The sequence below is a fragment of the Berghia stephanieae genome, chromosome 6 (genome assembly GCF_034508935.2).
Source record: "Berghia stephanieae isolate SIO BIC M18660-M18661 chromosome 6, UCSD_Bste_1.3, whole genome shotgun sequence".
NCBI lineage: Eukaryota > Metazoa > Mollusca > Gastropoda > Nudibranchia > Aeolidiidae > Berghia > Berghia stephanieae.
This window is the reverse complement of record NC_088365.1, coordinates 51,546,937-51,559,719: the sequence shown is the minus strand read 5'-3', so window position 1 is coordinate 51,559,719 and position 12,783 is coordinate 51,546,937. Positions and strand designations below refer to the sequence as shown.

At 35.2% G+C, this 12,783-nt stretch overlaps 1 protein-coding gene across 2 annotated transcripts in view; it reads left to right on the top strand.

Moving 5' to 3' along the window:
- The window catches only part of LOC144975227 (uncharacterized), a 93,785-nt gene extending 83,972 nt beyond the window's left edge, over positions 1–9,813 (top strand). For both annotated transcript variants that reach the window (XM_078919112.1, XM_078919113.1), the window contains exons 33-40: positions 204–338; positions 1,937–2,052; positions 3,385–3,459; positions 4,506–4,591; positions 5,463–5,679; positions 6,850–6,976; positions 8,666–8,816; positions 9,586–9,813. In XM_078919112.1, the coding sequence (XP_078775238.1) occupies positions 204–338; positions 1,937–2,052; positions 3,385–3,459; positions 4,506–4,591; positions 5,463–5,679; positions 6,850–6,976; positions 8,666–8,816; positions 9,586–9,655 (977 nt within the window). In that variant the 3' untranslated portion in view covers positions 9,656–9,813. The remainder of the gene's footprint in view (positions 1–203; positions 339–1,936; positions 2,053–3,384; positions 3,460–4,505; positions 4,592–5,462; positions 5,680–6,849; positions 6,977–8,665; positions 8,817–9,585) is intronic.
- The last annotated feature ends 2,970 nt before the right edge of the window (positions 9,814–12,783 follow it).

Genomic DNA, 12,783 nt, shown 5'->3' with positions numbered 1-12,783 from the left:
CTGATCAGATAACCTCAGAAAACTAATATTACTCTTCTCTTTCTTTGTCACCCAGCTGTTCAAACTCTATTCAAATATGTTTTTCTTGGTCTACCTTTACTCTTTTTACCTTCTATCTTCCATGTGAGATCAAGATGTTCAATACATTTATGTCGATTTAGGTGCCCTAAAAATTGCATATCTTATGATATTTTCTATACCAGTGAAAGGTACTCGTCGTGTAAACGTGCTGATGAAGAGAGGCGGACAGTCCCTCATCGAACACATGAAGCGAGTATTGGATCAGTCACAACTTCAAGAGAACACAAACTCCTATGCCAAAGATCTTGATGAAAGAGGTAAGTGAACTTACATTTGCTTATATAGTCGTTAGTAGTAGTAGCGTATGGCTACACCTCCAAATTCATTTCGTCAACCCAGTTTCGGATGTCTTCCTCCGCCCGAAGAACTGTTTCATAGCCACCTGCAAGTTTAGTTACTGGACAGTGGACGACGATGTGATCGCTGGCCTCTGGAGCAGCCTGGCATTTCCGGCAGACATCCATGTTCCCAAGTTTCCATCTGCACATATTTGATGCAGTTGCCTGTGAAGCGGCGATTTGAGGAAACCCAGAGTTTCCTGGCGTTGTGGAATATATTCGTTTATGAGGCTTCTGTGCGACTATGTGGTCTAGTCTTGTCTATCGCAAAGTACTTTCCTTCAAATCTAACAGATTCAGCTACCCGTTCACTGCTGGGTGGACAGGGGGTGGGGGGGGGGGGAGTGGCCAGAACTATAATCTCGACTCCACCAGGGATAGATTTCGGTCCCTTTGCGTGTGAAGCGAGTGCTCTACCAAGTGAGCTATCTGGACCAGGTGGTGTCATATCTCTCTATCAAATTGTGACAAATGAAAACCGCAAAACTTTTTGAGGTTAACTTTTTGATTGTCTTAAATTTAAAATTAAGCTTAAAATTCAATTTCAAGCATCACGTTCAGTTCAAGATAAAACCGTTTTGAGATAGATTGTCTGTCTGGGACCTTACCACAAATTCAGAAACCCAAGAAATCGAAAGAATACAAAGCAGGGACAGTGAAAGTTATAAATCAAAACAACAAAGACACAGAAACACGAGACTGATTTAGATCTTGAATCGCTAAAACGGAGAGAAAATGTGACAAAGTGATAATATTTTGCAAAGGACTAACCGGCCAAATGAAATTACCCCTCGGTGATATTCAACAAAAGAAGAGGAGGTTATCGAAGTTTGTGGTTCCCGTCTCATGGATGCCCACTTCTCGTTCATCCCCTCGGCATGGAGAATGTGGAATAGTCTCACATCTCCAATGAAAGAAAAAATACTGTGGTGTGTGGAATCTTCCAAATTGATTAAAAGGGAGAAGAAGAAAAAGAAGAAGAAGAAGAAGAAGGAGAAGAAGAAGAAGAAGAAGAAGAAGAAGAAGAAGAAGAAGAAGAAGAAGAAGAAGAAGAAGAAGAAGAAGAAGAAGAAGAAGAAGAAATGTTAAAACATCAAAGAATTTGGAAATTAGAAGTATATAATCCAACATTAAGTCTTCAAAGAATTGATCTGCAAAAAAAAATAAAAAGAAGCAAACTTGATAGGGCTTCAAGTGAAAGTGTTCGACGTACAAAAAGGATCACAAAGATATTCAACAATTATTCATGTCTGTTGTTCTTCCATGTTTTAATAATTTACACGTGTATGTGGTGAGCACTTGCCCCTGAGTAAATGTAAACATGCGCCATGTTGTACGCGCTCAGATCGGCCAGGAATTGTTCATGACATGGTACTGTCACTATTACACAACCACCTCATATCCTCTCAGTCTGGGATAGTAAGAATAGCATTTAATTTGAGGCTTTTAAATAATTTCAGTTTCATTGCATCAAATCCAGACATTTAATCAGATAAAAATTAATGCTTTATTTCCAGATGGTGATATCGACTTTTTGTCCCACTATCGTCTTGTTGACAACAACAAACTGGAGTCTTACGCCAGGGCATTTGTTGTGGAGGACGATGATTTTGACACAGTCATCATGTCCACGGTAAGTTCACATATGTTTCTTTAAACTGTAAATGTTGCTGATCGAAGCTCGAAGAAATAAATAACAATGTGGAATTGAATGTAAGCTTCAATTAAATATACGAAAACTGATAAAATGGACGTTTCGGGTTTCCCATCTATCAACAAATCAGAATGAATGAAACATTGTTTTGTTGATAAAGGCGAAACCCGAAACTATAAAAAACATTTTTCTTATTTTCTTCTTCTTCTTCTTCCTCTTCTTCATCTTCTTCTTCTTCTTCTTCTTCTTCTTCTTCTTCTTCTTCTTCTTCTTCTTCTTCTTCTTCTTCTTCTTCTTCTTCTTCTTCTTCTTCTTCTTCTTCTTCTTCATTATTATTATTATTATTATTATTTTATTATATATTATTATTATTATTATATTTATTATTTATTATTATTATTATTATTTATATTATTATTATTATTATTATTATTATTATTATTATTATTATTATTATTATTATTATTATTATTATTATTATTATTATTATTATTATTATTATTATTATTATTATTATTATTATTATTATTATTATTATTTATTATTATTATTATTATCATCATTATTAATTATTATTATTTATTATTATTATTATTATTATTATTATATTATTATTATTATATTATTATTATTATATTATTATTTTTATTATTATATTTATTATTATCATCATTATTATTCATTTTTTTATTTCATCATCTATCATCATCATTTCTTCTTCTTCTTCTTCTTCTTCTTTTCTTCTTCTTCTTCTTCTTCTTCATCTTCTTCTTCTTCTTCTTCTTCTTCTTCTTCTTCTTCTTCTTCTTCTTCTTCTTCTTCTTCTTCTTCTTCTTCTTCTTCTTCTTCTTCCTTCTTCTTTCTTCTTCTTCTTCTTCTTCTTCTTCTTCTTCTTCTTCTTCTTCTTCTTCTTCTTCTTCTTCTTCTTCTTCTTCTTCTTCTTCTTCTTCTTCTTCTTCTTCTTCTTTATTATTATTATTATTATTATTATTATTATTATTATTATTATTATTATTATTATTATTATTATTATTATTATTATCATTATTATTATTGTAAGTATTGGTGGTATTACAGTTGTTCTATTTTTGTGGTTATTAATGGTATCATTTTATTTTTTAGTTCCATTTACCTTTTTTTTCACTTTCATGTACCTATGTTGTCATCAAATTGTATGAATTAATGGCGACAGCCTAAGATTAAATAAATTTTGAAAACTTGGAAACTTTGAAACTCTTATCATTAATTATTTTTTTTGTTTTTTTTTTTTTATTCCACTAATCATTCCATTCTTTGTTTACTTATCTCCAGGATACGAAACAAGCAATAGAGGGCGTGGCCAGTGTCAACCATATAACGCCAAAACAATTAGAATATGTATTCAAGGTTTGTATACACATTTTTATTATAAGTCATAAAATGAATAAATAATGAAGTTGAATAATCACATAACATTAGAAAACAAAACATAACTCTCTCCTTCCCGGCCATCTTCTAATTTTTCTAAAAAAAATTCTCTAATTTTCTCTAATTTTTTTTTCTAAAACCCAACCAACACAAAAATATATTTAGAAACTATAAAACACAAAAGCAATACGTTTTTGGTATTACACGATTTTTATGAGCAAAACAAAGCCTATATATTTTTATAAGTATAATTTTTTTTATATTTTCTTCTTAAAATTCTGTGATGTATAAAAGGAATCGTTCTCGACCTCGTTGCGTGTGAAGCGAGTGCTCTTTCAATTAAACTGTCTGAACCCCCAAACTGAGATATTCACAAAGGAATTAATTCCTCCCCAATGGAGGATGCATTTACGTATTTGATGTTATCCTTAAACCTTAAACATATGCTCATCTTTCTTAAAGATCTGAACAAGTGTGTATGAAACGGCTATGTGGTCAAGTGGTATGACACTTGCTTTCGGATCGGAAGGTCCTTAGTTCGAGCCTCGCTCGGCGCATAGTTGAGTCCTCGGAGAAGGCTCTTTACTCACATTCTCTCACCGTACTCAGGTGTAGAATGAGCACCTGGCCGTTAACAGCGTTGTCTCTGTCCGAAAAAAAAATATGTAATATCGTCTAACATGCGGCATGTACCGTCCTACATGTTAAGTGTTGCTGTTGGCCAGGGACCCCATGTAAAGCGCTTTGAGCACGTTTAGTGGATATCGCGCTATATAAAAGCTCAATTTTTAAAAACTGTCTGAACCTCCAAACTGAAATATTTACAAAGGAATTAATTCCTCCCTAATTAATTGAGGATGTAATTACGTATTTTGTTGTTATTCTTGAACCTTAAACATATGTACATCTTTCTTAAAGATCTGAACAAGTGTGTATGTGAAAAGGTGCTAGACACTTGTTCAGATCTTATTCTTACATCAGTGGCCTCTTCCTAATTTCTCAATTTGATACATCTTTCTTACCAGGTGCTCAAAATTGACGACGCAAGTCAAGTGACATTTCGTATGTTTGCCGTCATATCAGCTCTATGCGAACGAGTCACATCAATGGAGTAAGTATTTCCTTATTCATTTGTCATGAATGTGTTGTGTTGCAAGTGTGTTTATATGGTACGTGTGGATGTGGATGAGTGTGTGTGGTATTGGCGTGTTTGAGGCAGAGGGTGATGGGAGAGGGTGGCTGTTAGTGTGTATTTTTCTCTTTCGATATGACAGTTTTTTTGTAATTGCGGCCAGAGGGATAGGTTGCGCAATATAAATGTGCATTATTATTATTCTATTTTATTATTATCATTATTCATACCACTCATATGACGAAATACATATAATAATCAAATAACTAAAACATTTTTTTCGAGGTTTTATGTAGCGCAATATCCACTAAACGTGCTCAAAGCGCTTGATAAAGGGGTCTCCAGCCAACAGCAACACTTAATTTGTAGGACGAGACATGGCGATATTACATGCTATTTTTGTTTTGCTCTGCAGAAGGATCTGAAATTAGTAGCTTTATGAATTTCTCATAGAAATAGGCAGGTCTGCTATTTCTTTCATTGAAAAAGACTTGAAGTTCGTATATTTCTCATCATTTCATTTCTAATGTAGATACGCGTAGCTAGATTTTTTAGTTTTATTCCAACATATCATTTTATAAATAATCGCACGCACCAATTTGTTTTTGCATTTAGATATCAAACGTTGATTATGTGTATAACCATTTCATAAAATCAAGGTTTTTGTTTTCAATCAATTTTCTCTCCTTCGATTCTTCTTTCATTCACTTTCCATTATTTTCATTCCTTCTGACCTTCACCCCTTCACCACTCTCGACTTCCGTTTGCCAGATCCATTCAATATTTTCCACACATTTTGAGACCATGTGTGCAATAAACTACAATTTTGTTATCATATTTACTATTTCAGTCCTCTCAGTAAACATCTACTTGAAATATGTGACTTGCTCGACATAGAACGTAAGATGGCGCTGTACAAAGACATGTTTTACTGTAACGTGAACTCTGACCGAGACCGGAACTTCATCAAGGCGCCATCTTTGAGAATTGAGTTGATGGCGGGAGGACTCAACTGGAAACAGCAAGAATTTATTTTAGAGAAGTTACAACCCAACATGTATAACGAGGTTAGTTTTGAACTTTTAATCGTGTCTTCTCTGTGTAGAGCTTGAGCTATTAAATTGAGCTTTTATATAGCGCGATATCCATTAAACGTGCTCAAAGCGCTTTACAAGGGGTCCCTGACCAACAGCAACATTTAACATGTAGGACGGGACAGGACGCCTTTTAGGCGATATTACAATTTTTTACGATTGAGACATCGCTGTTAACGACCAGGTACTCATTTTACACCTGAGTACGGTTAGAGAATGTGAGTAAAGAGCCTTTCCAAGGACTCAACTATTCGAAGCTCGAACTCAGGACCTTCCGATCCGAAAGCGAGTGTCATACCACTAGACCACATAGCCGCACGATTTACCGTCTTGGTAGCAGTCCACCAAAGTCATAAGGCCAATAAAGCAGATCTAAAAGATTCAAATGCGTTATTAAACACCTCAACAACAATCTGCCTGAAGGAACGACCCCTTGCACACATTATCCTCATTCTACGAGAGACAGACATTAACTTCGGTGTTAGGGCTAACCCACACTTGAGACTGACTCCGACGGCCCGGCACTTCCGCCCTCTGCCGTCTTCCGGATAAAGACATCGGGCACGGACAAAACACTTAGAATAAAGAGAAGAGCCATATCAAGCACCCGACGTCCTCTGCCGTTTTTTTCGTGCCGGGTCATCGGAGTCAGTCTCTAGTGTGGGTTATCCCTAAGCAGCGATGTCTTTGTTCGAAAAGATTTCAAGCGCTGCCTAACAGGCTGAATGTACTATGTGTTAAACATACCCTATCTCATCATTCGGAGATTTAAGAATATATAATGCTTAAGCATGGTGTTTAGCATTGGTAAGCGTTGAAATCTTTTCTTTTTTTTTTTTTTAAACTCATCGGTAGCTAGATTAGTTTAATAAATTATATTTCAAGAATAGATGACAACGCTGCCCTTACCTTCAGCGCGTCATTGTCGTTGTCGTCATCATTATCATTATTATTGCTGTCACCACCCTCATCATTAACATCATCATCATCGTCATCATCATCAGCATTATTATTATTATCATCATCATTATCCTCATCCTCCTCATCATTCTCATTATCCTAGTCATTATTATCACCATCATCATCATGTCCTGATTGATAAACCATAGTCTTTTCTCTCGACCCCGTTCCTGTCATCTCCAGATCTCATTCCTAGACTACATATGTTACATTCCCCTGTTTCTCTCCATGCATGACAATATTGTGGAAAACCCTCTGGATATGGCCAACAACAAATATGACAAATTGCTACGCAAACCATCGGGCCTAAGTAAGGACATAATTGCGTGTCTTGCTTGTATTCTGTTTATCAGATGTTTGTTTTTCGTTAAAATCTGTTTAATTTATATTTGTTGGGATGTCTGTTCGTCTCTTCTATTGTTTTATATTGTATTTATCCGGTTTTTTTTGGTTTTAATATCTTATTTTGATAAATGGTAGTTATAAAAAAAACAAAAAACTGAGCTTTTATATAGGGCACTATCCACTAAAGGTGCTTAAAGCGCTTTACAGGGGGTCCCTGGCCAGCAGCAACACTTAACATTTAGGACGAGACATGGCGCATGTTAGACGATACTACCATTTTTTCGGACGGAGACAACGCTGTTGACGGCCAGGTACTCATTTTACACCTGCGTACGGTGAGAGATTGTGAGTAAAGAGCTTTTTCCAAGGTCTCAACTATGCGCCGAGCGAAGCTCGAACCCAGGACTTTCCGATCCGAAAGCGAGTGTCATACCACAAGACCACATAGCCGCACATAGTATCGATACCTATATTTTAGTCCTCTTGGTCCTGTTGCGAAAACACCAACCAGGCCCCTCCAGTGCACTCGATTCTGCGCTATCTTCTTCCATTGGGACCTAGGCAGTCATGCTTCTCATCATCTCTGTATCGACCGATCTTCTCCAAGATTTCTTTGATCTCCCGACCTTTCTTCTGCCCAGAGCGTTACAATTTAGAGCTCGGTTTGTTACATTGCTTTGGGTCCCGACAGGTCAGTTTGAAGAGTGCTCGCTTCACAAGAAAAGAGACCTAGATCGATTCAATGTGCGGTCGAAATATTTTTCTGACCCCCCTGTCCACCCAGCAGTGATTGGGTAGCCGGGTCTGTTAGATATGGCTGAATATTCTTTGCGATAGACCAGCGTCCTATCCAAAGATAGCAAGCAATTGTTATTGCCCGTTTCAAGCTAAAGAAACTGGGATAAACTCCGGTTCTACCGGCCTGATGGTTGTGAGAGAGTACTTTGTTACATCTGATGGCTCTGAGGGACTACTTTGTTACACATGATGGCTCTGAGGGACTACTTTGTTACATCTGATGGCTCTGAGGGACTACTTTGTTACATCTGATGGCTCTAAGGGACTACTTTGTTACATCTGCTGGCTCTGGGAGACTACTTTGTTACATCTGATGGCTCTGAGGGACTACTTTGTTACATATGATGGCTCTAATCTGAGGGTGCATAAATAAGACTCCGGAAATAACAATGTTGATTTTCTGTTGGTGGAAAAAATGTGTTGGGTGTTTAAAGATTTCGTAGTTTCAGTTTATTTATTTTTTAAATCCTGATATCAGATATTAAATCATAATATAACAGAAATATTTATAAAAGTAACCAAATAAAACATCAAATAAAAAAAAACAGTTTAACTCTCTCCTTACCGTTTAATTTCAGTATTTTCCCAAAATGGCAGGCTTACCCAGCAGAAAAATTGATTTTTAAAAACTCAAACAATCTCTCTTCCTATTAATTAAACAAAGATCATTCTTCAAAGTTTTATGATGTACAAAATAAATCTGAATAATAAAATTGTATATTGTGTCGTAACAAATGTGACGATTTTGTTGCAGGTGGTAAGGAGAGGGTTAAGATCTGTCCCCCCCCCCCTTGCTCCCCCCTCCCCCCCCCTCCCCCAATCCTTCTAAAAAAACTTTTTTTCTCATCTATTCCAGGCCGCCAAAGAGATCACAATCCACTCGGTAACCCGCTAAGCCGACATTCCAACTACCAAAATAAACTTCAAGCCAAAGAAATCCTGGATGGTAAAATAGATATAAACGAAATCAAGGAGTCCAAGAGAGAACTCATCACAAAATACACAAAGTAAGATTGAATGGGCGGGGTCCAACTCGTAAATCATAATATACGGGCTATGGAAAACCATGTCTTATAGATAGAATGCGCTTGGCCAAGGAGTTCACAACATTGCCATCCGGAAGTATAACGGACCACACACAAACTCTGTGTAACCATGAACTTTTATAGTCTGGTTAATACAGTTTAGTGAGAACAACTCACAAACGCGGATGGCACAAACAATAACAAAGGCCTGAGTGACGTCATCCGCATACTATCTATAAAACTATGCTCAGTATCCAAGTGAAATTCTACTCACTTTTTAGTGAGCATGATAAACTAATGAGCTTAAGAAATATACTTTACTTATTGTTAACACGTTATGCATGATGTATATTTATTTGATGAAATTAGTCTTATTAACAGTCTATGTATGAAATTTATAAGCTGCTATATCATTACATCTATTTACAACTTTCCGTGTATATAAGTAAATAAGTTCACGTTGATTTACACTATTGTAAATTAAAAAAAAAACAACTAAAAAAAAAAACAAGTGATTAAACGCTTTGTGCAATTGTCTATATTGTTGGATAAATAGGTAAATTAACAGTAGCACATAAATAGATAAACAATTATAAAGCACAGAAATAGATAAAAAATCATAAAGCAAATAAATATTATATAAACAATCATAAAGCAAAAAAAAATAATTAGATAAACATAAACAATCATAAAGCAGATAAATAGATAAACATTAATAATTTAAATCTTTAATCTTTTTCATTTCTTTTAGATTGCCAGATTTACTCCTAGACAAAGAGGCCTCCGTTGTATCAAAATCCTCCTCCGACGACTGGAGTTGATGCCAAAAAAAAAAAATAAATAGAAATACAACACAAAGTTTTGTTATTATTATTATTATCATTATTGTTGTTATTATTATTGTTGGTGTTGTTGATAATGTCTCATGTTTGCCATATTATTATTATTATCTTATTGAATAAAACTAGATAGAAAAGTTGTTTTGGCTTAAAAATTATTGTATTTTAAGTTTGTTGGTTTTACTATGCTGCTGTAATCTAAAAACAAACAAACAAATATGTATTTAATATTTTGGCCAGAAATATTGTCATTCAAGTATCGATCGATTAAAATGACCATCATCTTGTCAAAAACTCTCAAACCTGGGATTTTGGTCGAAGTGAAGTCTCAGGTTTGAGAGTTTTTGACACGATGAGGGTCATTTTAATCGATCGATATTTGAAGGACGTGTTTTCTGGCCAACATTTTAAATACATGTGTTTTTTTTTCATATTACGGCATTGTTGTACCGATTGCTCAATGATTTTAAAGCTAATTTATAATTCGTTTCGATATTGAATCTCCACCTCAGCCCATTTACTTTGTTACCGACGTGTGATTATTTGCAGGTCTGATAACCAATAATTGTTATGGGGCTCATTGTTGTAATGGAAATACTCTCAGACCAAGGCAAAATATTTTCCATTATTACAATGTTTAATCAAGCCTATAATAACATTCGGTTATCAGACCTGAAAATATGTGCGTTGTTTGTGACCCATCGCCTGAATTTGATATTATGTCGTTGTGAGCCAGATTCTTAAAAACTAAAGTTAAAAATTAAAAGATCAGAAATGTCAAATTTTAGAATTCTCCTCTTCCGGAAACTGTTTTTTCCCCTCATAAATAAAACAAAGACATTAAACTCAAATTAAACATTTTTGCTATAAATTCAGGATCTTAACCACCCCGCGGAATACCATTTTGAGGCGATGGCTCACGTTTTCAAATCCCTCAGCATTAGATTTACTCATTCACAATTTCCTTGTTTACTGTACTTTCAAGTCAATCTTATATACTTAGCTCTACCATGAGATGCACGAATCTCTTTTGTTTGATCTGAAGCGATTATGATTTTTGAAACTCACTCAACCCTATCACCGACTATATCCATAGAAACCCAGCAGGGTGGCCAGTTTGGCACTTTTAGTGCCAAATTGTCCAAAGAAAGAGCGTGTCAAATCTTACCTTTCAATTCCCAGTATTTGCATGTTCGTTTTGTGATTTCGTTCTCACATAAATTTTATTATTTGGCTACAACAAACACAAATCTGGCTTCAGCCTCTCCGGTTCCAGTCTTAATTCTTTGACAGGTTTTGAAACTGTGTTTTATAAATTATTGTGTCGTGTGTGAACTATTTTCTTAAGCCAAGTTTAGTTATGAATTCATTTCTTCTGTCTATCAAAAGCCATGTCCACCAAAAATAAATGGAAAACTTCATATGACAGTGGCAGAAAATCCCTATTTTGAAGGGCTTGGCAAGTTTTCGAAGCATTTGGCAAGTTTTGTCACATATTTGGCAAGTTGTCCTGAAAAAAAACTGGCAACCCTGATACCCAGGGTTATTTTTACCCCATGCCTATTTATTACATTTTTCTGAGACAAATTATAGGCGTAGTATCAAAGTTACTCTTCTTAATTTTTACATGTTAGTGATAGTTGAATAAAAGTATCTATGCACATGCTCATTTTTAATACATTTTCTCCAATTTTGAAAAGTAGCAAATATTTCTAGGATTGAGTGAGTTATACCCACCTCGTCTTCCATCACTATTTGCCATATTCAGCATACTCTAACTTTTACGTAGAAGTGTAAAATTGATCTTTCTCTCTCTCTCTATCTCTCTCTCTCACTGTGTGTCTATCTATTTATTTATCTATCTATCTATCTATCTATCTATCTATCTATCTATCTATCTATCTATCTATCTATCTATCTATCTATCTATCTATCTATCTGTCGTTTTCAGTGTCTTTCCATTTCTCTCTCTCACTGTGTGTAACTTTTAAATAGACGTTTAACAATTCTATATTCTCTATTCTCTTCTCTATCACATTCATCATCTTCTCTCTCTCCCCCCCTCCCTCTCTGTCTACCTCCCTGTGTCTCTCGTTCTGTCTCTTTCCTATTGTATCTCAAACTCTATGCAACATTTGAATCCAAGTTAAACAATTCTCTATTCATGTTTCAGAATCTCCCCCCCCCCCTCTCTCTTTCTCTATCACTTTCATTTTCTCCTGCTCCTTTTCTCTCTCCCTCTCCCCCCCCCTCTCTCACTCTCTCTCTCTCGCTTCCTCTTTCTATTTTATCACTGTGATTTCAACAAGGATTAATAACAACTTTCTACTCATTCTGTAGAATCAACCTCTCTCTCTCTCTCTCTCTCTCTCTCTCTCTCTCTCTCTCTCCGTCCCTCTCTCTCTTTCCCTACTCTCTCTTTCCCTACTCTCTCTCTCCCTCTTTACCCCCTTTTCTATCTCTCTCTCTCTCTCTCTCTCTCTCTCTCTCTCTCTCTGTTTTTTTATCTTTTTCTCTTTCCACATGACTTTTCTGCTTTTTCGTAATTTTGAGAGAAGATCGAAATGTAATAAATAAATTTACACTTCAAAATAAGTTTTTCGATTAGTTCATGAATTATCATCGTAAAATAACTAGGTAGCTACTCGTGTGACATCCAGTCAATTCAACCAAAGACCAATGAATTATGAACTAAAACATTCATTTAATATTTATTTCAGTGCATGACATAATCAGCCATAAGGTGAACATTTTGCATTTTATGAAAGAATATGCTCCCCAGAGCATTTAAATCTTTATTTTAATTAAATCGGAAGATTTTTCATGAAGTTATGGTCAGATGTATGAGAAATGTATCCAGCAACTTTTCTCAAATTTCATATTTTTTTCAACTTGACTAGCTGAAAAAAATATTTAGAGGTAAAATTAAGCTTTGATATTTCCCGAAGATGTACAAAAAGGGTTGATTTAATCATTTATGTCAAGAACTCATTTTTGATAAAAATTGACCTTCTAACTAAACTTGGCAATATCTCAGTTCAAACCTTTTCACCATCCGACTGATTATGTCAGTCACTCTAACATATATGACCAATCGTCTCAAAACGGAA